Below are 27,585 nucleotides of genomic sequence, written 5' to 3' on the forward strand. Positions count from 1 at the left end.
GGGGGGGTCTCTGCTTGTCCCTAGGGAGCATGAGCCGGGACATCACGTGAGGTTATGAGCATCAAAGACAAAACCTGGGAAACCAGGCTGAAGGGCCGGATACTCAGAGTGTCAGGGCGAGGGCCCCCTGCCTGAGAGGCAGGAAGGAGTTTACCATGGGAGCCCAAAAAAGGGGCCTGGGCAGGAGGGGAAATGTTTTCTGAGACAAAACAGCCCCCATGCCAAGTCTCTCACCCTCGGCCAGCAGCTTCCTCCCTCCCCAGGGCCAGGCGGGTGGGAGGCCAGCGCTGCGGTCAGGAGGCCGAGGCCTCCCCGGAGGGTACATACCCGCTGCAGTTCCACCTCCGCGGCGGCCGGGGTGCCTGCACTTTGTCTCCAAAGCCCGTGTCTACACGAGGCACCGGACAGGACCAGGCCCTCTGACCCCCGCACACTGGGCCACAGCACTGGGGGCTCGAGGGAGCCGAGTGCTCCCGGGAAGGAGCGTCCCGTGCTGTTTTTCTGGGTTTAGCTAAATGCTGTGTGAAGGGTAAAGGGAGACAGGGAGGGTGAGAGGGAGACGAGACGGGGGAGGATGAGGGAACGAGACACACTCTCCTGGGAGCACATGCATCCATTTAAGGAAGGTGAGCTCATCACACTCCACACCAGGTCTATATACAGTAGCGTGAGGTCCCTTCCTCCTGGATCAGAACGTCGCCCTCCGGCAGCCACTCGGGACCGAGGATGAGACCCTCCAGCTGTGGGTGAGCGGCTGCGACACCTGCCTTAGGGGAGAGACTGGCCGAGGGAAGCAGGGGCTGCCCCCATCAGGCCCACCGCAGGGCTGCCGGGCGCCGCCCCCGCGGCCCCTCCCTGGGCCCACCTGGCGCAGCCTTGGCCGAGATCCACCCCTGGGCACGGGGTGCCGTGAGCAGACAGGAAGCCACAGGCAGGAATTAAATAGTGGCAACTCATATTTATTACAATTATATACAGTCGTATCTTATATTCTGAAACCTATACCTGATCACACAAAAGAACACATGTTTGGGGGGCAGGGCGGGGCAGGGGACAGACAGGAAGACCCTGTGCCTGGCTCCTAGTGGAGGTGGGACCACATCTCACCACGGCAGTAGCTGAGCCACGATGCGGCAAGCGAACGGTCGGGAGCAGCGTGATGTCGTGGGTGGCGGACGACCAGGCTGCAGCTGTGACGGGCACACAAGGTTGGCATCGTCTGGGCAGGGACTGGCTGGGGGCCTGGGGGGCCTGGGAGGCCCCGCCCAGAGGTAAGCGCAGGGCCATTGCTTTGGGGATCACGAGAGTGCGGCCCCCTTGGTCACTGGTGAGAAGCAGTGAGGGAGCCGGGGCGGAGGGAAGGGACGGCAGACGCCAGGCCCCGCGGCTCCTCCTCCAGAGGGTCAGGAGTCAGGTAATAAAACTACCTCTTGTCATGCACGGCGTTAGGTTGGCTAAGACACCCAGCAGACACCCCTGGACGGGACGTCTGCCTGGGAGGGGGCTGGGGGGGCTTGCGCCCAGAGAGTTCGGAGCCCTCGGCCCGACATGAGAACAAGGTCAGAGGCCTGTCTGTCTGCGGTGGGCGGGGTGGACACGCTTCGGCCCTCACGCCGCCCAGGCCGGCGAGGCTGCGGAAGCCCTGCCCCCGCCCGGCTCAAGGCCACGTCCTGCACCTGGACCAGGACCCCGGCCACCTAGTCCCGTTCGCTTTCGTTGCTGGCGCCCTCGGGCCGCCGCAGCTTCTCCACCTGCTCGTTGATCTGCCCGTCCCCACCCCGGCGGTCCTCCCTCTGCACCCCCAGGCGGTCCTCCTCGTCCACGCGGCTCACGTCCTCGTCCTCCTCGTCGTCCTCGTCCCCCCTCTTCTCCTCCTCGCCCTGCACCTCCATCCTCACCTGGCCCTTGACGTCCACCACCCCCTCGCCCTCCTCCTGGGGGCCCAGCAGGTGGTACGTGGCCGTGGAGCCCTCAGGGCTGTGGCCCTCCTTCACGGGCGAGGACGACGTGGACTCGTTGCTGACGGGCGAGATGTCACTGCTGCTGTGGTGGTTCACGGCCGCGGGGCTGGAGGGTGACGGGGACTTGACCGGGATCTGCCAGGAGGGGATCTTCGGGGCCGACGGGGAAGGGGGGAACTGCCTCCTGGCCGAGGAAGGAGAAGACGGCAGGGTCACCCTCAGAAGAGCCGCACCCTCCCGACCCAGAGTGCTCACGGAGGCTGAGCAGCCACCCCAGCGCCACTGAGCAGGGGACAGGGCCAGGGGACAGGCTGGAGCTCCACCGCCCACTCCCCCCTCCCCCCCTCCTCTGGAAATAAGGCCTCTTGGCCCGTTGAGGTGGGAGCGGCTGAGACGGAAGCCAGAGGCACCGGGGCTGCCTGCAGAGCCCCCGGTCCACTCAGGGTGCCTCCTGGGGTCCCCTCTGCCTGGGGCCAGGCCCGCTCTCCCTGGCAGCTGCTGGACACTTGGCTCTGGGGGCCCTGCCACCCCCTGGCGCCCGTTCCCTCCCGCCCTTACAGCACTGTCCCAGCCTCCAGCCCTGGGAGGGGCAGCGAGCAACAGTGGGGAGCCAGAAGCCTGGGAAGCCAAGGCCCCTGGGCCTCCACTCTCACTTGCCTGTGGCCTGGGCAAAGGCAGGGGGTGGGGGAGAGCCTGGCCACTGGTCTCGGGGTCAGAGACATCAGAACCAGAAGGGTAATGCTGGTGACCTAGCACTTTTCTAGAAAACCTCCGAGCTCAACACTTGACAGAAGAGCCAGTTCTCCCTCCCACTCCTGCATCCCTGCCCTGGGTCCTGGGCCAGCAGCCAGCCCAGCCCAGACCTGGGAAGTCAGGTCCGCTTGGCAAGGGCTTGGAAATCAAGCTCGAGGACAGGCGGGATCACCCCTGCCTGAGCTGGGAGGACAAAGGCCTGCCGCCTCCTGGGCTGCCCACCAGACCACCAGCTCTGGCCCAGGACAGCCCTTCCACCTCAGACCCTGCTACGCGGAGCACACAGTCGGGGCCTCGGCGTTCACCGTGTCCCCAGCAGACAGCCCTCTGGTGCCCCGAGCTCAGCCGTGCCTCTCTTAAGGCCACGCTCTTTTCCCCACAGACAGCCTGGAAGTGGGTGGCTTGGAGAACTGGGTCCTCTGGTTGGGACCACGAGACGCTGCCAGCCCCCATCACTGACCTGGAGTGAAGGCCCCCGCCTCGCTCAGCCCCCACTAACCCCCAGGGCGCCCTGCAGGAGGGGCGGCCCAGGACACAGGACTTTCAGTTTTAAAAAAAGACGGGCCCGGGCAAGCCTGGACAAGCTGGTCACCCTCTTATCAGGGCTGTGTTGGTGCTGTCCCTGCGGAGGGACAGCAGAGTGAGACCACAAGAGCCGGGGAGTGGGGAGGCGGGCACTGCGTCTGCCTCTGCCTTGAATCATAGGCTCTTCAAACTGAGCAGGAACAGAGACCCCTGGCCTGGCCCTCTGGGGGGGACCTTCTCTGGGACCAAGCTGTCACTGGGAGGTCCAGCCGGGGCTGAGGACGGGGAGGAGATGGCCCTATCTGGAGGGTAGGGATTCTCTCCTCTGCTCAAGGCCCTGCTTCTGGCTCCAGCTGCCCTTGACTGGGTCTTGACAGGACCAAGTGACTGTATCTCAAAACTCGTGGGCACTACAGGCTGTCACCCCTAGAGTGGACAGGGAGGGGCCAACCGGGGAGGGAAGGTGGCATAGCAAGAGATTCCCAAACTCAATGCCTGAATCATGCAGCTCAATCTGGGGTGGGACGCACAGGGGGCCCTCAGGGAGACGTGCCCCTCCCTTGCCCCCAATGGCTGGCGGCTGGATGGGCCCCAAGAGCTCCCTCCCCCAAGTCGAAGTCAGAGAGCAGAACAGAAGCCCGTGCCTTTTCAGCTCCTACCGATTTAAAAGAAGCCCTTTCAAGGAGTTAATTTCCGACTTGAGTTCATTGATGTTCTGGGACTCCAGGATCCAGTTGGTGGAAGTGGTGGCCTGAAAGTCACACAGGAGACAGAAGATCAGAGCAGCACCTCCTCCCACCCCTTGAAGCTCAGACTGCTGGGGTGGCAAGGAGGACCCCGGGGGGATTCCGTGTCCTGCATGCCAGCCAGGAACCTCCCTCGGTAGGGTTCTGCTGCAGCCCATTCAGGGGTCTGCCTGCCTGGATCTCTGTTTAAGTGACGACTCCCTTAGAACAAACACTCCCACAAGTCTATCTGGATAGCTGACTATATTAGGGAATCATGACATGCATTCAGGTGTGATAGTGGCAGCCTGGTTATGTAAAATAAAACATCAACAACAAAAGAGCCCTTATCTTTTATAGATACACACTGAAGTGTCTGAAGTATGAAATGATATGCTGTCTGGGATGTGCTTCAAAATCACCTGCGGGTAGGGGTATGGCAGGACGGCCCGAGGCAGCGGCTGCAGCTGTGTAGCCAGAACATGTGGGCTTGCTGTGCAGCCCCCCCATTTCCAGATGTATTTGAAACATTCCATTAAAACAAAACTATTAAGATAAATAAATTCCATCTCTACAACAACTACTCCCTCCACCTAAGTCCCTCTCCCTGCAGAGAGATCACACACACACACACACACACACACACACACACACACACACACACACACGGAAACTCTGGGGCTGGGACAGGCAGCCACCTCAACCACAGGTACCAGGAGCCTGGTACCTGGAGCCACCTTGAAGGGTCAAGGGAGACACCTGAGCACCTGCCTGGCCCATCCCCCAGCTCTACTCTCAATCATGCCCAGAAGGCAGGCTTCGCCCAGGATACCCTTCCCCACGCAGCTGTAACGTCAGGCCATGCACTGGGCCCCGCTATCTGCACAACCAGGAGTCGAGGGCCAGGCCGCCCATCTGCAGCTGCTCTTCAGGACGACCCTGAAGGTTCAGCAGGGAGAACAAAGATGTCCCGGAGCAGGGCCCACAGGGGAAGCAGCCACAGGAACCTCAGACAAACGTCACCCTTCCCCCGCACACCTTCCCCGCTGACACTGTTTTCTATATAAACTTCAAACGACCACACCTTTCTTTGGCAATCTTGCTGGGATAGATGGAGAGGAGGTCCCCCAAAGGGCAGCTGCTTCGGCCAAGCCGCCTGCGAAGCGTTTACGGGCCAGTCCCAGGTGTGATGGCCTTGGGTGCGCGGGCCTCTGCTTACGGGTACAAGGCCCCCGCTGCCTGCCACAGAACACCCGGGCCCTGAGTTCAGGAGAGTGTGGGGAGCCCCAGGCTGGCAGCGCGGAGGGGCCCCGCACATTCCCATCAGCCTGCGGGGCTCTAAGGTGGGGTGAGGGGTGCTGTGGGTCCTGCCTCGGCCGGCAGCCCCAGCCCGGCTCCACAGCGGGAAGCGCCCCCCGCGGGGGCTGCAGGCCTCAGGAAAGAAACCCCGGGCAGCCTCGGAACGAGCGCACACAGGCGCTCGGCCGCCCTCACACACATCCCCTTGGGGTTCCCACTCCAGACCACCAGACAGCGCAGACCCAGGAGCCACTGCTCTGGCCTCTCTGAGACCTTGAAAGCTATAGCAGCCCATTAACAAGGGAGCAATTTCCACTCACCGGCCTACAAAGGACTCAAATTTCCAAACGCATATGGTGCCAGATGCCAGGATTTAGAAATAAAATCTGACATCTGGGGCTTTTTAGCCAGTCTCTAAAAAACAGTTGTAGAAAACTCCCAGCCTTCAGTTTTATGTAGGTTTTTTAATTACTGAATGCTCTTCTTTTTAATTTTTTACAGTGCTGCAGTAGGGGTTTGGAAGCCAGATATAAAAACTTACATTACAGCTGAGAAAACACAGCTCTGAGTCTTTGGTTTATGGGGTAAGCGAAGCCTTCACACAGATGGGTTTAGACACCAGTGAGCACGGCTTCAGCACAGCAGAGAATGAAAGGGGCTGGGGGCAGGCGCGGGGGCATCAGAAAAACAAGCACGAGACACCCTCAGAGGCGGCGTTCAACCACCAAACGCTACCCCGGGCCCCCCCCCCCTCCTAAAATGCAACATGTGGTCTTAGTCTTAATGCTTAAGGTCTGAAAACAGTTTTCCAATTTCTGGAAAGGCTTCTGGCCACTGGCAGGCTGCCGCTCCAAAAGACAATGGAGGAGAGGTGGTCACAGGCCGTGACTGCCTCCTCAGCTGCTTTATGGGCCGCCCGCCCACCCGCCCGCGGGGAGCGTGCACGGTGGCTGGCGGTGGCCACTGGCCTCCGTGGGTGGGGTACCCCATGAGAGGATTCTCGGGGACCCCCTTCACAAGAGCGCCGGCTCACACGGAGTCGCGCACTGGGGTGGGGCTTCCTCTGGGAGAGCTGCTCGGAGCAAGATCCTTTACAGCACGGCTGCGTGGAAGCAGCCAGAAAGCAACCCGGGAAGCCTTGGATGGAGTGGGGAGGGCAGTGGACGCCCTGGAGCCACTGGACCACTGTCTCCCGGGCCCAGTCTGTGCCGGGAACACCCTGTCACACACGCACAGAACCCAGACCCAAAGCCTGCCATCCTGGGGCTGACGGGAGCCAGGCTCTGTCCTCAGTGGGGACAGGCAACGAGGGAGGTGCGGTACAGCTCCTTCTTACAGACGAGGGAACAGCAAGTCGCTTGTCTGCAGTCACACAGGTAGCATGGGGCACAGGAGAGCCTGAACCCCAGTGGTCTGATCCTAGGGTCTGATGTTGCCAAGACAGCTCCAGATGTGCCAAGTGAGGCAAGGAAGCCGCCTCAGTCGACCCCAGGTGGGTCTACACTCCTCTGGGGGTTACCGGATCCCGAGGCCTGGGTTTGGAGAACCCACCCACGGCAGCATTTCAGCCCAGGGTCTGGGTACACTCCTCCCACCCTGTTCCCTGCAATCGCTCTTGGCAACGCCAGGACCTCTGACCTAACTTGTGGTGGAGACCATCCTGTGTCGACACCGGCCACCACCAGATCTGGGGCATGTGCTGCCACGGGAGGGCCACAGGCACAGAGCTGCTTTTCCTCCCTCCTGTTGGGAGGTGACACGGAGACAGAAAGGACAGCCTCCGTCACTGAATTCCACACCACCAGCACGGTGACCGCCTCCTGTCTCTACAAGGGCAGGGTCACCGGTGTCAGAAGAGACAACATCAGACCCCAGCGGATGCAGTGAACTGGGCACAAAGGATGGGAGTGAAGAGCCGTGCAGGGCAGACCCGGACCTAGAGGGACCAGAGGGTCAGGGACAAGTACCTTGGCTGTGGCCAGCTCGTGGGCGAGCTCCTGGACTTTCTGCTGCTGCTGAATCAGCAGCTCCTGGACAGAGGCTAAAGTCATCTGTAACTGAGTCACTGGGAGGAAAGAGCAGTTGCATCTCTGTTAAATGATACAGATCCTTCCTTCTGTCCACACACCTATAAGCTGCTGCATCTAGTTTATCTGCAGACATTCCCCCCGCCCCCGGCCCGTGCAATCCACATAATTCATCGGCACTCTGGGGCATCTACCTGCACTGTATCTAACCTCTAGTATTTCTACTTTATCTTTCTATTGTGCAGTTGTCCGTGGTCAACAGTATATCCATCCAAAACCTCTCCCCTCTAATTATATCTGTTTATGATTCGCTTGGCTCTTGCAACTTCCATCCTGCCTGCATCCCCCATCTCCCGGGCCTCCCCACGCCACTACAGAACTCATGGCAAGTCTCCAATCCTGGGAGAGAGACATCTCAGTCCACAGCATCCCGGAGCGGTTACAAACTGCAAATCCCATTTCCTTACTGCTCCTTCCTATCCTCCCCACCCAACCCAGAGGCTGCTGGAGCTCCCGGCCCACCATCAGCCTCCAAGGAGACATGCCAGCAGGGCACGTGCTCCAGAGGGTTTCCGAGGGCTTCACAAACATGCCCCCGAGGGACAGACTCCTGCCTGGGACAGGTGGCTCTCTAGTTTGCCAGAGTTTTTAGATTCAGAGGCTCCATCTAGTAAACAAGTTTATAAAGGAGAAAACCACCTCTGGCGCGACAGGTCCCAGCTAATCTGGGCCATCACTGGGGCACCGGGTAATGAACGTGAGCCCCGTGGAGTCGATGACAGAGGAGGTGGCCGGGGTCCCTGGAGCCGCAGTAATTACAGCCTCTCTTGACCCTGTGTTGGATTCTTAGAGGGAAGGGGGAAAATTGCTGAAAACCCCCCTGAAAACCTCATAGAAGCAGAAATTAAAAATGAACTTTACAGCCCTTAGAAAGGCTGTCATTTTATTCCCCTTATTAATATTCTGAGGTTGGGAGCCTTTCCGTAAAAACATAATTAATTGAGGCCGCGCCGACAGTAAACAAGCAATTTCAAATTAAACCGAAATGACGGCGGCTTCATTTGCAAATGTGAACAGATTCTCAGAGCAGATAAATGAAGTCACCACATAAAGTGGAGACGGAGGGGAGAGGGGAGGGGGCAAAGAAGGGGCTGCTCGGAGAAGGCTTTGAGGGGTGACTTGGTGGAGTCATTAATCTTTACCTGTCTGTGCCACGCTGCCACTCAGCTCTGAGAGACTCGCCTCCATCCTCTCCAGTTGCTTCCTGTCCTCCCGGCCGCCCATGATGAGGGGGAGCAGGTATTTCTGCGAGAAGCAGGGTGCACATGAGGAATGGGTACGTACTTGGGATACTCTTCAACAGTCTCTCAAATTCTGCCGACCAACTTTCTCTCCATCAACCCTGGGTTTCGGAAACCCTATGCCAACACCGTAAATGAACAAGACATCCGAAAATTATGAGGCTGTGATTACAACCACATAAAAAAAAAAAACAAACAAACAAAACTCTGTCTGAATCAGGACCAGAACCAGGGAACAGGGACACAAAAAATCAATTTGACCCACTATGATGGAGCACTTTTTGGTTCTTTTAGATTTTTAAATGTTGCTATATACAATACTTGTGTCCAAAAATACTCAGAATTCTACTTTACAAGTTGTATATCATAAAAATGCAAAAGGTTATCCAAGAAAGTGATACCACTGGTGGCTTCCAGGGGGGAGTGGGAGGGAAGTTTGCTGTACACTTTTCTGAACCTTTAACATTTTGAACCACGTGAATGAATTCTCCATTCGGAAACAAACAAGTAAAAATAAACAAAAAAATTATTCAAGAAACAAGATCAAAATCCACAATAGATTTGTGGGACCTTTGGCTCTTTCACTAGGAGGGGATAATAATATGGGTATTCCGAGGCTACCTAAGGAGGTCACACCCATTCTTCTTCGAAAAGCCTTGAATCCTCAGAACAAGCTTCCTTCAGATAAGAGTTAAATGCAGCCAGACTCTCCCAGAACTGAGACACGGGGCAGAAGGGGGAGCAAGGAGCAGAATCAGGAGACACTGACCGTGGGGGAAAAAGGAAGCTGATGCTGCAGGGCAATCTTGAATGTTCTGAGAATCTCGGAACATTCAGGAAGAAGGCAGACAGGGCGCAGCTGGTAACTGACTGCCTGCTTGGAAGTGTGAAGGGTTAGAGGTGGGCGGCAAGGTGCCCGCTGGGAGAGCTGGACGAAAGAACATGGGCTCCAAACTCCAAAAGCTCTGGACGTGGAGCCCCCCATCTTAGGAGCGTGAGACCAGTCACCAACTTTACTGGGGTGGTACCAGGGGTGGCAGAGTGCAAGCTTGGCAGGTGTAGTAACTGGCAGGTGTGACCAAAAGAGACTTTGGTTCTTACTCCATTCGGGCCCCAGACAGGAAAAGATGGCAACTTCTCCATTAAGGCTTCTGTACTGGGGAAGGGAAAGGAGGTCTCTCACAAGGGGCCTGTCAGAGAACTCATTTCAAGAGCAGCTCCTAAGTGAAGATCACTATTTAGCATACATATAGAAGCATTTTCTATTTTGCAAAGTGCTTTTCAACCATCGTGTGAGTTATTACCCACAGCCGAGCCGAAACTCATAAAATGGAGCCTTACGTTCCAGGTTGAAAATTTCCAAAGTATAAAAGTCAAGAAATTCTTACACGTGTAATGGACTAAAAATTCCATTTCTAAGATCAAAAATGCTGAGGAAAGGAACACATACACTACCCCAGCCTAAATCTTTACATATTTATAAAACAAGATAACAGCTTACCTCTCCTTTTTGTTTTTTAATTTAGCAGATGTTTTTAAAATTCTCTTGTCACCATCGTGACTAATCTTCCAATGTCTCTTCTTCTTTTTTTTTTTTTTTTTTTTTTTTTGCGGTACGTGGGCCTCTCACTGTTGTGGCCTCTCCCATTGCGGAGCACAGGCTCCAAACGCGCAGGCTCAGCGGTCGTGGCTCACGGACCCAGCCGCTCCGCGGCATGTGGGATCTTCCCGGACCGGGGCACGAACCCGTGTCCCCTGCATCGGCAGGCGGACTCTCAACCACTGCACCACCAGGGAAGCCCCAATGTCTCTTCTTTTTTAAAGCAGAGACTAAAGATCAGAGCTTCGTGGAAACAACTGATGATATCTCTGCTTTGCTCCAAGGGGAGCTATGCTTTCTGTCTCCACCAGATCATAGGCCGTCCAAGGGCAGCCATGTGGCTATCAGGTACCGCTTAGTAGAGCTGGGACATTGATGTGAGAATCCTGTCTTAGCATATTCTTCTTCCTGGTGACTGTATGCAGTCAGTGGTTGGAAATAGACTTTCAGGACACAATGGCATCAGAGGGAGAAGTCCCAGGACCCAGAACATCTTGTTTCTGGATTTCTAATGTGGAGATTCCCAACTTCAAGAATAAATGTTACACTGAAAAGATTATATTCTGCTACAACTCTGTCATTAGCGTTTGCACTTAAGTGAAAAATTAAGAGTCCCATAGTGCAATGCTGAAACATGTTTCACGTGCTAAAATTAAACATGCGGGGACTTCCCTGGCGGTCTAGTGGTTAGGACTCCGTGCTTCCACTGTAGTGGGCACAGGTTTGATCCCGGGGAACTAGGATCTAGCAAGTTGTGTGGCGTGACCAAAAAAAAAAAAAAAAAAAAGTTACAATGTGAGTCTGGATAGTCATTCAGATTCTTTTTTAAAAATCTCCAAATCAGAGATGGAGTCGCAGGTGGCCTCAGAAGGAAAGGACCAGCAGAGAGTAAGTCCTCCAGCCACTCTTTTACCTTTTGTCTCTGGGGACCTACCCTGGCTCTGCATCTTCTAAAAAAGACTCAACTTGCTTCAAATCAAAGTTAGTAGCTGGTAATTAGTGTCTGATTAGTATCTGGTATCAAGGAAGTAAATGTTACTTCCTGCCTGCAGCTCCGTTGTAAGCAATGAACTCTGGGATCCTGAGGGTTGACTACGTAGTCCATGAAAAACCCTAGGTCTACATGGATGCCAACACAATACATAGGGGGAAAAGGTAGATCCTGTAGATACGTTCGTACTGAGATTCTCAAGAGCGTGCAGAGCGCTTCCTGTGTTCTGGGCTCAGAGCACTTCCCAGGGGAGCAGTGACTCCTTTCAGCATCACAACAGCCTCGTAAGGTAGATACTATTGTTCCCATGTTACACACAGAACCGCTGAGCCTGCGGTCACACAGCTGCCAAGTGGTAGAGCCAGGATGCAACACAGGCAGCTGGGCTCCAGCGTTCATGCCCTTAACCACACGTCATTCTGTCTCTCAAAAAGGTCTGGCCTGCTAAGTGCCAGGCACTGTTCTAAGTACCTGATGTGGCTCATTGATCGACGGGGTCCCTGCTGCACAGGGACTTGGAGGGGAGATGCCGAGTCTAGCAGATGAGGCGGGTCTGAACCTGCCAAGCGCACCCACCCGGGTGGGAACAGGACCAGGACTTGACCTGGACGCCCCTCAGCGAGCGAGATCATCAGGGCGCTCGGCCTCTGCAGGCAGGCCCACTGCTGCCCCCGGGCTCAGGGCAGCGCCCAGGGGGTGCAGGGAGGGGCAGCTTACCTTGTAGAGCTGGTGAAAGCCAAACGCTATCCCTGCCATGATGATGGCCAAGGCGCTGTAATCTCTCCACCGGGAACCCGCAGGGCCTAAGGTCGGGGGAAAAGGCACGTCAGGAGAAGAGGCACTGGCGTCCCCCCTGAGGCAGGAAAGCACGTGGATTCAGGCCCCTCATCTCAGTCGGGGGGTGTGTCTCGTGCTCGGATGGGGGTGAGCATCAGGATGCAGCTGGGCTGCGCCTCCCTCCTCCTCCCAGGCCCCTGGACTGCGCAGCTGCCATGGGCTGGTGTCTAGGCGGGCTGAGGCCCGGGGTGGGAGGCGGGCGGCAGAGGCGTTCTGAAGACCTAGGGCACGGGCCCCACTTCGAGGAATAAAGGATCCAGTGAGGCTGCCATGAGCACACCTAGGTGTGCACGAATACACGCCCACACACCCTCCTACATGAGCCTGGAGCCACCTCAGAGCAGGGCAAAGGCTGCATCACCTGTTTATTCAACTTGATGAAGCCCTGACAGGGTGGACGACAGTGCCGTAGGCACGGGTTACAGTGGTGGCGAGACCCCTGCCCTGTTCTGTTCTGCTCTCACATGGAGCCTGGTGGAGAGGAGGCAGCCTACCAACGACCGAACGAGGCGGCTCCAGATAGCGATTGAGAACACCGAACGGGACCAGGAGAGTGTGGATGGCAGGGCCTCGGTGGAGGAGGATGCCGAGACCTGTGCGGTCCCGGGCACGACGCTCCAGGCAGGGTACAAGGAAGTGCAAAGGCTGAGGCTGACCTGTGCTCAAGCAGACGGGGGAGCCCCTGGGCTTCACCCAGGGTGAGGGGGCTACTGCTGGCCAAGAGACAGCAAGAGCAGAGAGGGGAGTGGTGGGGGGAGCGGGGTGGGGGGAAGGTGGGAAAGGCTGGCCTGGCGGTGAGCGCATACAAGGAACCTGGCCATCGTTTCACAAGCAGCGGGGTCACTGAAGGCTCTGAACCAGGGAGTGACGTGGTCACGGCTCTGTGTTCTGGGAGAACAACATCAGGGAGCACGGAGGGCAGCTACAGGTGCGAGGCCGCAGAGGCAAGAAAGCAGGGAGAGGCTACCGCAAGGGGCCTCCAAAGGCGAAAGGGACTGAGTCCAGGACGGACCGTCTCAGGGGATCCGGACACAGGCAGCCGGTCTTCATGTAGGGTCAGGCCCTTTGGAACACAGAGTCCCCTCCAAGCCCTGAATGAACTTCTAGTTCCAGAGGAGGAGAGGAGAATTTTCTACTTCATAACCTTCCCCATGAACTGTTTACAAGTGCTTTCATGCCCATAATCTGATGTGATGCCCAGCGATTCTGTCAGGCACACGGGAAAGCACGAGCTCCTTCTGGAACGTCTACCTGGAGCAGCCGCGTTCAGGCCACCCAGCTGCCTCCTCTCAAGGGACCGGCCACTGGGCAGGGGGCGGCGGGGGGTGGTGGTGGTGCGTGGGTCACTGTTTCCAGAACCATCAGTGGTGCAGGACACCACCAGTCTGTGGACTCAGACTAGGTGCCAGGACAGTGACCCAGAAGGCACCCACCCGAGGCACGCTGCTGCGACAAGGACCTGGTATCTGGAAGTGGATCTAAGAGAGAAGGTGAGGGAGGAAGAGCCACCACACTCCACACGCGGCCGGGCGCCTCATCTCCTCTGAGACGGACACCTGTGGCTCCAGCCGTCCCCCTCCCCTGGGCCTGCAGGTACTGGCCACGTCCTGGCGCTTCATGACCAAAGGAGAGCAGGAGAGGGGCGGTTCTTAAAGTCCTCGGCAGAACGTGAGCACATGGGGAGGAGGGGCTGCTGGCATGCAGTCTGATCGGGGATCCAAGTGGCAAAGACCTCCAAGGGGGCGAGGCGGACGCTCCCTCCTCCCTGAGCTGCTGAAGGGGGCTCTCAGGAGGCAGAGACAACGGTGATGGGAGAGCCTGGAAGAGTGTCTCTCCCTGGCCACCCGACCCTGCCCCGCCTGTGGATTCCACGTGAGTTTCCCAATGTGGCCCAGCCCGGGTCTCCTGCACAGACTGTGATCAACTCCCTTGTTGAGCTTACAGTTTTTGAATAGGTAATACACGCACATGGTCTAAACATCACGCAGCACACGTCAGTCTACTGCAAAGAGGCTTCCTCCACCACCAAGAACCACTGTGTTAAAAGTTTCTTCTTTACCCTGCAGAGAATTTTTATGCAAGTATGAGGCAACACACATGGGCATTATTTTCCTTCTCTTTCCCCCCATTTCTCATTCTTCTTTTTTGCTAAAGCTGCATAATATTCCATTAAACCAATTCCCTAATGATGGACATTTAGATGATTTCCAGTCTTTTCCTATTTCACACAACGCTGCCATCAGTGAGCGTGTACATATGGCATCTCATGTACATGTACAAGTCCATCTGTAAACGTGAACTCCTAGGAGGCTGGGCCAGAGCAGTCTGAGATAGCCTGCCAAACTGTCCTCCACGGGGGCTGAACCAGTTCATTCCCACATGTTTCCTCACAGCCACCCCAACATAATGGGTTAAGCACACGCACAGATTTCTGCCAGTACTAGAGCAAAGCAATAGTACCTCCCTCTAGCTTTAATTTGCATTTACCTTATTACAAGTGAGGACTGAGCAATCTTTTCATCTGCACCTCCTTTTTGGTATACTATATGTTCCCTAGTTTTCTACTCAATTTCTTTATTAAATTTCCTCCCTCAATTCATGGAAACTTCTTATACAACAGGGAAATTCACCCTCTGTCTGTGAAAGGAGTTGTAAAAATTCTTCCTAGTATATTTTTCTTTTGACTCTGCTTATGGTCTGCTTTTTGTGGCACAGAGTGTTTTCACGTTTATGCAAACTTATCGATCTATTCTTTAACGGGTTCTGGGGTTTGGGTCACGGCGAGCCAAGACTCCCCACTCCTCTCCAGGGTTGCACAGTGACACTCAGGGTTCACGTCTACACACTGTCTCCAGAAGGGAGCTCTGCTCTTTGACCTGCAGTGAACACCCCCATCCGATGCGGAGCGACATAGAGAAGCGACCGCTGATCGTGAAATGGAAAACCCTGAGACCGCTGAGGTAGACCTTTCACTGTGACCCTGAGAAGCCAGGAGGCTCCAGGTCCCAAGCAGGCACCTCTCTCGGCTCAGCCTGCTCTGCTCTGACTGCCTTGATTCCAACATCTGGTGCAAGTTCATTTTTAGGAGGAAAAAGCAAAGACAGAGTAACCTTGCCACTTTTCTAAAGAGTCGCTGTGGATTGAAGCCCCACGCTGTTCCGTGGGGCTTCAATCCACACCCAGAACGTCCATCTGTGCTGCAAAAATCCCCAGAGAAAGTATTCAAAATGGGCACATGTCCAGAAAGTTCTACTCACCAGTGACTTCTCAAATACCCACTAAATATCTTACAGGAAAACAGTTGCAACTGGGCTGAAAACTGGACCAGAACCCAAAGTTTGCTGCATCCTTCTTCTTTCCTGCAAACACACAGTGCATGCCTTGAGAAGTGCAGCCTCTCGTTCCGGGTAACAGAGCCGAGGCTGAGCAGATGCTGGCAGGTCAGGGGTCCAAGAACCAGGACCCCTCCTACCACTGCTCCCCCCTCTCCGGAGCCTGACCTCCTCAAGCACCAAGAGACACCTGTGGCTCCCTGCCAGCCGCACCTTCACCCCTGCACTGCTCCTTGTTTCTGCCGTGCTCACGTTAAGAACGTTTTATTGCCCCCTGGTTTTCATTATTAATGAAAAGGGACCAGAATGATCTTTCCTAAAGTTCAGAGAGTCTATAAAGACAAGAAGCTGAAATGCCATTTTACTCATTTTGGAGATGTGTGATACAATCCTGTCTTGTGGCAAAATGAAAAAAGAGAAAAACTAAGACGGAGATAACCCTTATCCATGGCACGCCTTTCAAGGGGTACAGACCAGGGCAACTGAGAAAGCACTCGGCATGACCTCAAACTAGCTCAGACCCCAGCCACGACCACCTGGAGCCCTCCCCGCTGCCCACCCTGGGGCCAATTTTTTCTAAGCCCAGTGCAGACCCCCAATGAGGGAACCCAGGGCACCTCGGAGCTACAGTCTCTTGTCACTATGCTCCTGAATGTCCAGAAAATACAGTCAAGGGCAGAAAATAGGGCCAGTCGCTCTTCTGCTCCAGCTCAAAAGTAAGGGAAGTGGAATGAATGAGCTTTTCCAAAGCTTCAGAGCCTCTAGCCTGACAAAGACGCCCACCTGCAGACAAGGCAGACTGGGGGCCAAGCTGGCAAGAGGCCTGGTTCCACACCACCACCAGATGGTCCCAAAGACAGTTTTCTCTTCTCATCAAGCACAGACCATTTGACTGAAGGCGGCAGAGCTTTTCCTAGATTTAAAGAACCCAGGGACAGTGAACATTAATACATCAGTCATAACAGGTGTCTGTCAGCGAGTTTCTCAGAGACACCAGCATAGTAAAAATGAAAAGACTCAATAATTTTGACATTCTTAGGACAACAAGAGAAAAGGAAGAACTTGAGTGAAGTTTGGGAGGTGTACGGGCAGAGGAAAATGACTTAGAATACACAGAGAAGGGTTTAAGTAAAAAAGGCTGCCTTGAAATTGTGACATACAGAATGCGTTGCCTTGGGTGCCTGCCTACATTTTTCCACAGGCTTAGGAACAACAAGGTGAATAAACAAGTTTGTGAACTCACACCATTTACCCAGGCCTACCTGTCAGCATCACTGCATGAAGAGAATCAGTAATCTCACTCACAGGACAGCTTTTTTGACTTCTCTTGTGTTGCTAATAATTGTGGCAATTCAGTGCCCGGAATAATCTCTCTACATCTTGTCATTTGCCTATCTTGATGAGGTAGAAAAGAAAGACAACTCAAGTTTCATCAGATTTATCAAGGGTCTTAAAAGAGTTTCTAGCCCAAATCTCTCAATGGACAGATGCGGAACGAAGACTCTGAGATATTATGTACATGCCTGTAAGGTAACAGGTAGTTCATGCCAAATTAGAACCTGGGTCTTCTGAATCCCAAACTAGCACACTTTCCACTGTTACACATTTATCATCAAAGGACCTTTAAATGGTAGAACTCTACTGAAGTACCACTCTCTATACTTCTGGCCACTTAAATAAAAATTTACTGAAATCCCCAAAAAATGAAAAACAAAAAAAGAAGAACCCAGGGACAATGATATTTTTTACTGTCATTCAGATTCCAATTGTCTCCAGCACTCGCCCAACGGGCTTGACCTGCCAACTCGTTGAAAGGCCCAGCACTTTACCAGCACCGCATGGCTGGCCTCTCCTGAGGATGAACAGGCAGTCGACTGTGGCAGCATTTCTCATCCTGCAGAGCTGCGCATTTCTGGGACTGCCTTCACGTCTGAGGCTGCAACGAGGTCAGAGGTCAGACTACTGTAGGGAGAAGAACGTCAGGTTCCTTGAAACTCAACGCCTTCCTTGCCCTCTCAAGGACTCCATCAACTAGCCTGACCTCTGACAGTGTCCACAGGGCCTGCCTTCCCAAAAGGTTAGGGCTTACGGTGAAGGACTCCATCAACTAGCCTGACCTCTGACAGTGTCCACAGGGCCTGCCTTCCCAAAAGGTTAGGGCTTCCGGTGAATCCATGGTATATGGCAGCCGCCTCAGGGGCAGGAAAGCTGAACCCTAGGGCTCCCTAACCCTTCACTGAACACCAACTAAACCAACATTACTCAGTTCCTTTATTTGTATCTCAACCTACCAAGAGAGTCTCACCTAGCAGGCGAGAACAGACATCACCAAATAAGGACACACATGTGGAGCAGGAATCGCGCACACAACACGGCATGAAACCACCAACTCAGGGACTCTCGGACACCAAGGAAATCCCACAATCCAGTAAAGAGTCGTCAACAAAAGAGAGCTGAAAGCTGTCATGAAATCATCCTGCTGAGACAATCTGGATCCTGACAACAGGGAGATGCTATCAAGTCCTAGGGGAGGCTGGCAGCCTGAGCACAGGGCAGGGCAGTGGCAGGCACTGGGCAAGCCTAGCTGCGTTCCCCTCCAGGCTCTTCAAGGCTGGAGCCGTGACTCCACACAGCAGTAGCTTCTCAAATCATCCCATCAGCTTTGTTCACAAGGCACGCTGAAAACTGAATGATAAGACAGGCTCATCCACAGTGAGGTACTGGAATAAAGCCAGTCTGCCAGATCGCTGCTTGTTACAGGAAAGGACTGCCAGGCTAAATGCACAGGGAGACTGGTGCCCAGCTGAAAGGCACCACAGGCTGAGCTGTGGATGGCTGGCAGCGGCCAGAAAGACAAACCGACCCAGAGCACAGCAACTAGTAACAGAGCAGCTCTGCTCTGAACAGAAGCACCTGGGCAGCCTGGAAGGCAAAGGCACCACAGCAGCTCAACAGAAGTCACATTTGAAAACCGAAGGCCTGTCTTCACATGAACGTCCTGTGAAAGACGATCTTTTCCACTTCTCATGGGCTGCAATGCTATCAGCAGTGTCATCTGTAGGCAGGAAGGACACTGAGAGGCGTATCTATATCCTCACTCACAGACTAAAAAATATGAGCTCTAATTAAACTGTAAGAATTCAGAAGAGTCCAGAAATGGACCCATGCTTGTGTGGTCAACTGATTTTTGACAAAGAAGCCAAGGCAGTTCTATGAGAAAAGGATAATCTTCACAACAATTGTGCTGGGACAACTGGATATCTGTAGGGGGTAAAAAATGAACCTTGACCCTTTCCTTACACCATACATAAAATTTAACTCAAAATAGACCATACACCTAAACAAAAAAGAAAAAACTAAGAAAACAGAAAACACAGAAGAAAATCTTTGCAACCCTGGGGTAGGCAAACACATCCTAAGATACAAAAAGCATGAACCAGGGACTTCTCTGGCAGTCCAGTGGCTAAGACTTCGCCTTCCAATGCAGGGGGTGCAGGTTCGATCCCTGGTTGGGAGCTAAGATCCCACATGCCCCCCCGCCAAAAAACCAAAACATAAAACAGAAGCAATATTGTAACAAATTCAATAAAGACCTTAAAAAAATGGTCCACATCAAAAAATCTTTTAAAAACAAAACAAAACAAAAACAACCAAAAAAAGCATGCACCATAAAAGGAAAAAAAAATGATAAAATGGACATCATCAAAATTTTAAGCTTTTGCTTTTCAAAAGGCACTGTCAAGAAAACATCTCCATAGGCTAGGAGAAAACATCTATAAAACATATATCTGATAAAGGACCTGTAACCAGAATATATAAAGACCTTTCACAACGTAATAATGAAAAGACAAACAAGGTGATTTTTAAAAGTGACACTTCACAAAAGTACATGAATGACCAATAAACACATGAAAATATGCTTGACATCACTAGTCATTAGAGAAACACAAATTAAAAGTACAGTGAGATTCTATTACCTACACATTAGACTGGTTAAACTTAAAAACTGAGAATAACAAATGTTGACAAGGACGTGGAGCTACTGAAATTCTCACACATTGCTGACAGGAATGTAGAATGGCACAACCAGGAGACTTCCCTGGTAGTCCAGTGGTTAAGACTCTGCGCTTCCACTGCAGGGGGTGAGGGTTCGATCCCTGGTTGGGGAACTGGGATCCCACATGCCTCGTGGCACAGCCAAAAAATAAAAATAATTTTTTTAAAAAGAATAATATAGAAAAAAAGTTAAAAAAAAAAGAAATGCCACAATCATTTTGGAAAATAGGTTTACAATATCTTACAAAGTTAAACATACACCTAACATGTGACTAAGGCATTCCACTCTCAAGTATTTACCTAAAAGAAAGGAAATATCTATGCATACAAAGACTTCTTGTACACGAATGTCATAGAAGCATTATTCATAATAGCCCCAAACTGGAAACAACCCAAACAGCCACCAATGGTCAATGGATAAACAAATTGTGAAATAACCATACATCAGAGTCACGGGAGTTAGCAAACTCTGCCCAGTTGGCCAAGTCCCACCTCATCCTGCTTTTTCTTCAGCTGTGAGCTCAGAATGGTTTTCATATTTTTAAAGGATGGTGGGGTGGGGGGGGGTATATGTGACAGAAATGTGTAGTTCACAAAGTCTAAAATATTTTCTACCTGGATCAATCTCAAAAGCATTACGTTAAGATACAAAAGAATATGTGCTGTATGATTCCATTCACATGAAATTTTAGTCTTTCGTTATAGTACATGAAACTATAGTATTGGTTACACGAGTTGAGTTACAGCATGTACAACTCATCAAAGTGTACACTTAAAATGGATTAATCTTATTGTATATAAATTATACTTCAAAAAAGCTGATTAGAGGGCTTCCCTGGTGGTGCAGTGGTTAAGAATCCTCCTACCAATGCAGGGGTCACGGGTTCGAGCCCTGGTCCGGGAAGATCCCACATGCCGTGAAGCAACTAAGCCCATGCACCACAGCTACTGAGCCTGTGCTCTAGAGCCTGCGAGCCACAACTACTGAGCCCGTGTGCCACAGCTACTGAAGCCCACGCACCTAGAGCCCGTGCTCCGCAACAAGAGAAGCCACTGCAATGAGAAGCCCGCGCACTGCAACGAAGAGTAGCCCCCGCTCGCTGCAACTAGAGAAAGCCCGTGCGCAGCAATGAAGACCCAAAAATAAAATAAATTTTAAAAAAAAGCTGATAAGAAAAAATATTAAGAAGCCAGAAATATAGAACTGCCACATGAGCAAGCAATCACACTCCTAGATGGCTACCCAGGAGGAATGAGAACGTACGTCCACACACTTGCCCACACACACACCCTCAGCAGCATGAGTCCTGTGGCCAAAACTGGAAACAACCTAAACGTCCACCAGCTGGTGAACTGACAGACAAAATGTGGCCCATCCATACAATGGAATACTAGTCAACAATAAAAAGGAAGGAAGTAGTGCTACATGATACAACATGGAGAACCTCAAAAACATGCTAAGTGAAAGAAGGAAGGTACAAGGGATCACATACTATATGATTCCATTTACCTGAAATGCCCAGCAAAGGTAAATTTACAGTGGTGGAAAGTAGCTTAGTGGTTGCCTGGAGATGAGGTAAGATTAACAGTAAATGAGCAAAAAGGATCTTATTTGGAGAATGAAAGTGCTCTAAAACTGATAGATGAGTGCATCGTTCAGTAAAGTTATTAAAAATCATTTGATTGGACACTTGAAATGGGCGAGTTTGTGTGTAAAATATACTTCAATAGCTTAAAAAAAATTTTTAAATAAGGCTAGAAACAGACCCATGTATATATAAACAATTGCATTTTGATAAAGGGACACATAACTCACTGGGGACAGGATAATCTTTGAACATCTGGTGGTGGCACAAGGGGACAGCCATTAGGGAAAAATGAACCTTGACCTTCACATTACACCACACACAAAAGTTAACTGACAGTGAATCACAGATCTCAACATAAAAGCTAACACTATAAAACTTCAAGAAGAAAACACAGGGGAAAATCTCTCCAACCTTGGGGTAAGCAAAGGCTTCACAGGTAGGACACAAAAACCATGAATTGTTAAAAAAAAAAAAAAGATAAATGGATGTCATCAATTTTTAAATCTTTTGTTTTTCAGAAGGCAACGTAAAGCAAACGAAAAAGCTAGCCACGGACTGGGAGGAAATACTAACCATGCATACACCTGACAAAGAACTTGAATCTAGAATATATAAGAACTCTTCCAACTCAATAATAAGAAGATAATTTAAAAAGGACAAAGATTGGAACAGACACTTCACAAAAGAAGATATGTAAATGGGCAATAAGCACATAAAAAGATGCTCAACACTATTAGTCTTCACAGAAATGTAAACTCAAATGACTGAGTCTCCACTACACACACATTAAAGCTGCTAAAATTAAAAAGACTGAGGAAAAAAAAAAAAAAAAAGACTCAGAATACCAACCGTTAGAGAGGATATGCAGCAACCAGAACTCGGACGCTGCTGATGGGAATGTAAAATGGTACAACCACTTTGAAAAACAGGTTGGCAGTTTCTTATAAGGTGAAACTTACACTTAACCTCTGACCTAGCAATTCCACTCCTAGGCATTTACGCAAGAGAAATAAAAACAGACACAGACTTGTACACAAATGTTTAAAAGAGCTTTATTCGTAACAGCTCAATACTGGAAACAGCCCAAAGCCGGAAGCCCATCAACTGGTAAATGGATAACAAACCACAGTGCATCCTAACCATGGAATACAGCTCTGTGATAAAAAGGAGGCAACTTCTGATATGCACAACTTGGATGGAGCTCAAAAACATGATGCTGAGCGAAAGAAACCAGGCATGAGAGGGGACATACTGTACCATTCATGCAAAACCCTAGCAAAGATAAGTCTAAATGGGCAGCAACAGAAAGCAGACCAGGAGTTGCCCCAGCGTCAGGGCGGGTTGGCACTGGCTGGGAACAGGTCACGGGGAATCTTCTAGGGTGCCAGAAATGTTCTACAATGATGATGGCTACAGGGCAGTGTACACTTGTTAAAACTCAAATTGTATAACTAAAATGGATGCATTACTTTATGTAAAATACACCTCAGTAAAGCTGTTTTTTGTTGTTGTTTTTTTTAAGTCTGTTCAGATTTTTTCTTTTTAAAAAAGACAGAGAGCTAAAAGAAGTCAGCAGTGACCGAGAACAGTACCCAGCAGGGTGGGTTCTAAGGTCTCTCTCTGCTCAGTTAAGCAGCTGAGACCAAGGGAAGAAGCAAGAGGTAAGATTTCTAATTCAACCTTTTTTTTTTTTTTTTGCGGTATGCGGTCCTCTCGCTGTTGTGGCCTCTCCCATTGCGGAGCACAGGCTCCGGACGCGCAGGCTCAGTGGCCATGGCTCACGGGCCCAGCCGCTCCGCGGCATGTGGGATCTTCCCGGACCGGGGCACGAACCCGTGTCCCCTGCATCGGCAGGCGGACTCTCAACCACTGCGCCACCAGGGAAGCCCTCTAATTCAACTTTTTAAAGGTACCCTGTATTATTTGATAGTTACAAAAGAATGTAATATTTAGATAAGTTACGAAAGATGATAATAAGATGCAATCCTAAACCCACCTACTTTACCGGTTAAAACTTTCCAAATACCATGGAAACTAGCCACATCTTCCTCTTCACTCAGAGGTAATCATTATCCTGAATTTAGTGTGAATTCCAACTCAAACTTTCTATGGGATATAAAAGCTGGGAACGGGCTTCCCTGGTGGCGCAGTGGTTGAGAGTCCGCCTGCCGATGCAGGGGACACGGGTTCGTGCCCCGGTCCGGGAAGATCCCACATGCTGCCGAGCAGCTGGGCCCGTGGGCCATGGCCACTGGGCCTGCGCGTCCGGAGCCTGTGTTCCGCAACGGGAAAGGCCACAGCAATGAGAGGCCCGCGTACCGCAAAAAAAAAAAAAAGCTGGGAACATGCCCACCAGAACAAGGACTGCATTTCTCAGCCTTCTTGCTGACAGGTATGGCCGCGTGGTTGAGTTCCAGCCAATGGAGAGAAAGGGGAAGGGATGTGGGTGGTTTCCAGGAGGTGTCCTTAGAAGGTGACTTGCCCTTTCCCTTCCTTCTCCCTGTTCTTGCTTGTTGGACAGCAGAGAGGACAGCTGGTGCTGGAGCTGTCACACTGGAACACAAGCTGGATGCCAGCCAGGTGTGAGGGATGCATGGGTCCCTGAGGACCACAGGGCCAGTACAGCAGCCTGGACTATGTTTACTTAGAAAAAGAGTCCTTTGTTTTGTTTAAACCACTGTTATTTGTTGCAGAATCTTATACAACCAACACAGGCTGCACTGTCAGCACAGCCATGATCCTAGCTACCACCAACACCAAAGGCTCTTTCAATGGTCTAAGAAATCTAAGGTAAGGATGTTTCCACTCAGACTGTAATGCCTGCGCTCTTCAATATCCACACATGGCGTTTATTCGGCATCCACAAGGCATCACACTGGGCATTCCACAAAGCAAACAAAACGGACAGGTGCTGGCCCTTGACGAGCTGCTATTCCAAACCAGTCACATGGACAAAAGAAGAAAAGTACCATTGCCTCAAAATTAGAGAAATGTTTCCTTCATATACAAACCAGTAACTTTTATGTAGCAAAAAATGAGATTTGTGTGCTAAACCGACAGAGAAATGGAAGAGAGAGAGAGAGAGGGAGAGAGAGAGAAACGGGAGAGATTCTTCCCCGTTCAGTTCTTGGTGGGAACAGAGAGGCTGTTCACAGCGCCACCTCCGTTCACACTCACCTCCAGAGTCACTTACACCCTCCCCACCCCCAGCTTCTCAGTGTCTCCATGGACCTGCTTCCTCCAGAAGGCCTGGCCTGAGATCAGCACCCTGGGGGTTCCTTTGTTCTTAACTCCCGAAAGCTCTCACTATTCACACCATACAAGATGGCATGGGTTAGCTTTTGCTGTCCTACCCCAAGCATGGGGCTTCCCTCTACATTAAACCGGGGCTTCCTGAGGCAAGGCCTGTCCCCTACTTCTGCAGCCTGCTCCACACAGAGCACACAGGAGGCCTCACTGACTGGCTACCTTGGCATCAACCCCAAGAGTTGATGGTATTACTCGGCAGCCTGGCAATTCTCAAGCACACGTCCACCATCATTTATTCATTCAACAAGTGTTTCTGGAAAACCTGCTAAGTCAGAACCTCGGGCCATAGATTAAAAAAAAAGCCTCTGAGCTCAAGAAACTCACAGTTTAATAGGAAGTGAGTAAATATTTCAGTGTAGTGTGGTGGCGAGCAGGGGGCTGATCAAGGCAAGGGGAACCTCCATCCCAGTTGGAATGGAGGCATTTGAAAGGGAGTTATGGGCAGAGCATCTGGACCCCTGTCGCATCCAGCGCACACCCAGCATGTCTTCTCTAATTCCCCACGCAGCATCTGCTCTGATGGTACAAATAATTTTAATATTAGTCTAAGAATAATACAGTTAAATAGGTAATACAGCCTCAAAAATAATTACACAATGCATTTCAAAGTAAAAAAGCCATGTGATTTTGACTGTCCTCCGTCAGGGAGATGACCTGGCGGCCAACTCCCCCGGGTTGTCTCTTCTGACACTCCTATCCCATGTTGCAGCCGCTCTGACCATCACATGGTCTCACGTCCATGTGGCTTTGCTTTAGCTTGGATGCTCCGGTCCATCCTGTCTGGTCACTGTACCAATCATGCCCCAGGTCCAGTTAGGCATCTCCTGCTCTCTGAGGTGCCCCTTCACCTTGTCTGTACCACCATCCTGGGCTGACCTCATAGCACTGCTGTGTTCCCTGAACTGTCTTTCCTACTGGACAGGAGGGCTGGAGAGAGAGACCAGCCAGGCCTTAATCGTCCCATCCCAGGGGTCCGGCACAGTGCCTGGCACACAGCAGGTATTCAGTAATCAACGCTCTCTCGGGGATCTAAGACAATCAAGGGAAAGTTTATGTTACTAACCAGGGCCAGAAGAGAAACAAACTGAGAAAGAGCACACAACACTCTCCCAGGGTTTCTAATGAAATGTCAAAGCCTTTCACCAACCTCAGACATGTACATCCTATTTTAAGAAGAGGCAACTGAAGCTGTAGGTCAGTCTTTGAAAAAGCCTAAATTGTTTACCAAAGACAGTGGCGGGGGGGAATATTTAAGCCTAAGAAAAATTATTATCATACAAAATTCACACTGGCCTTGCCTGTATTTCAAAGCTACCTTGCTTTCTTGTCTCTCTGGAAGGAAAGAAGAAAAGTCATCTTAGAATGAATGAATCAGTCAAGCACTTACAAGGACTTTAGTTCAGGACTGTGTTAGGCTCTGCACATAGACACACACACTGATTCCTGCTTCAAAGTCGAACAAAAACAAACCAAAACGAGAAGCAGAAGATGTCAGATCTCCTCTTGCATCCCGGCCTGACTTCTCCTGAGCTCTACCCGACTTTCTTTTAAGCCCTGACAACTCTGGTTTATTCTCACACCAGGTGACACCAAGCTTCCCCTGGTGTCAACCTCCTCCTACTTTCACAAAGCCTTCTCTGACTTCTCGAGCCTACATTAATTTTTCTCTTTTCTGTATTCCTGTGGAGTTTCTTGTCTGTATAATTAATTTTGGCATTAAATCACAATGTCTTATATTATTATCTTTTTCTTAAGAGTTTATCTTATCTCTCCCAGAGAGCCTGTAAGATTCTTAAAGATCATGTTTTGAATCTCTCATGATACTGTACTGAGCATATAGCAGGTTCTTAATAAACAGTGATGAACTGGTACCATTTCTGCTAGGTCTCCATGTTCTCTTTGCTGATGCTGGCATTCACTAACATCTCAAGGTCAACCACATTCACCAAAAAGCAGAGATATCATAAGAGGCACCGAGTGGGACACCTGCCACCAAGCAGGAGGGCAGGCAAGTCCAGAGGTGACGATCCCCGAGCACTGGCCTCCCAGGGGTGGTCTCGGAAAAGCCACCCTTCCTGGAGACATTAGCGTTTGGGGCTGAGCCCAGAAAATCCCATTTTCTAGGCTTGGGCTCAGAGATGGAATGTCCTTAAAAAGCCAAGAAATGGGAAGGAAAGGGCTGCCCGAGCTCCAGATGTAAAATCTGCAGGAACACACATCAATGGAGGCCATAAATCCCTCCCAGGACGCAGACAATGCCTCGGTGATAAGCATGCAGATTGCACACCTAGTTCAGAAACTCCCCTGAGTTTGCTTGTAATTAAGGGGGTTAGAAAGGTAAAAAAAAATATATAAACCCAATTAATCATTTAAATACTTAAAGTCAGATTTTTTCCTCACTCCAGGATTAGTATATTTCATAACGCCAGAAGCAGACAGCCCTGGTTTTTACTGGGGTTCATTTTAGAGCATGTTTAAACTAGTCAGATTGAGTGATGCTTCCAGCAACTAATCGCATGTCAAATAAAAGATATTTTATGTAATAAATTACCGCTACAAGTAATTCAAATGTCATTTATCAGTTTTATTATCAGTCAGGCAAAGTCTTGTTTCTCTATATTAATCAAAATCAAGCTTTTTTTTTTTTTTTTGGAGTAGTTTTGACACCTCTTGGCAAAAGTACAGAAGTGAAGAGGTAGAGTCAACCCCAAGCTGAGAGGAGCGGGGTAACGGTACAAGAAGAATGAAGCTCGAGGGTGACAACTAAAAAACTCCAGGTATTTAAAATTACCATTACCATTGTTTTTATACTAGCGTCAAAGCAGGAAGGAGTCTGTCTCTAAGAAGATGTATTTTATTTTTAGGGCTGGGAGACTCTTAAAAATACTCCTACCTAAATACCTAAACGCGTAATGCTTCTTCTCAGAGAGATCTGGGCAGGAGAGTGATTTAAATGACTGACTCGCCCCTCCCAGACCCATTCTTTTGCCTCTTCAGAAAGACTAGCAGTTTAACCCTTCGTGCCCACTGAAAGCAGGCAAACACATGATGCTTTAGGCCAACTCTGTGACCAACAGAACAATTTGTTCTGAGCAAGGAGTTTCCAAGTAGCGGAGAGACCTGTTTGGTATTAAGCCATGGAGGAAACAGCTGGAATAGAACAGATGTGCATTTTAGAAAATTCTGCACCCCAGCTGCCACTGCCCGTCCTCAACAAATCCCATCAAACCCTGGGCCCAAGGACACACCTGAAGAAAAAGTGTGGAGACTTAGCCTTTGG

At 51.0% G+C, this 27,585-nt stretch overlaps 1 protein-coding gene across 3 annotated transcripts in view; it reads right to left on the reverse strand.

Annotated features, from left to right (window-relative positions):
- Nucleotides 1-938: 938 nt before the first annotated feature.
- PEX14 (peroxisomal biogenesis factor 14) overlaps nt 939-27,585 on the reverse strand; it is a 137,540-nt gene continuing 110,893 nt past the window's right edge. For all 3 annotated transcript variants that reach the window (XM_027110222.1, XM_027110225.1, XM_027110224.1), the window contains 5 exons: nt 11,900-11,985; nt 8,493-8,595; nt 7,231-7,328; nt 3,899-3,990; nt 939-2,145 (listed from right to left, as the gene is read on the reverse strand). In XM_027110222.1, the coding sequence (XP_026966023.1) occupies nt 1,698-2,145; nt 3,899-3,990; nt 7,231-7,328; nt 8,493-8,595; nt 11,900-11,985 (827 nt within the window). In that variant the 3' untranslated portion in view covers nt 939-1,697. The remainder of the gene's footprint in view (nt 2,146-3,898; nt 3,991-7,230; nt 7,329-8,492; nt 8,596-11,899; nt 11,986-27,585) is intronic.

Source organism: Aethalodelphis obliquidens, unplaced genomic scaffold, assembly GCF_003676395.1.
Source record: "Aethalodelphis obliquidens isolate GAN/ISIS:26980383/991018 unplaced genomic scaffold, ASM367639v1 scaffold9, whole genome shotgun sequence".
NCBI lineage: Eukaryota > Metazoa > Chordata > Mammalia > Artiodactyla > Delphinidae > Aethalodelphis > Aethalodelphis obliquidens.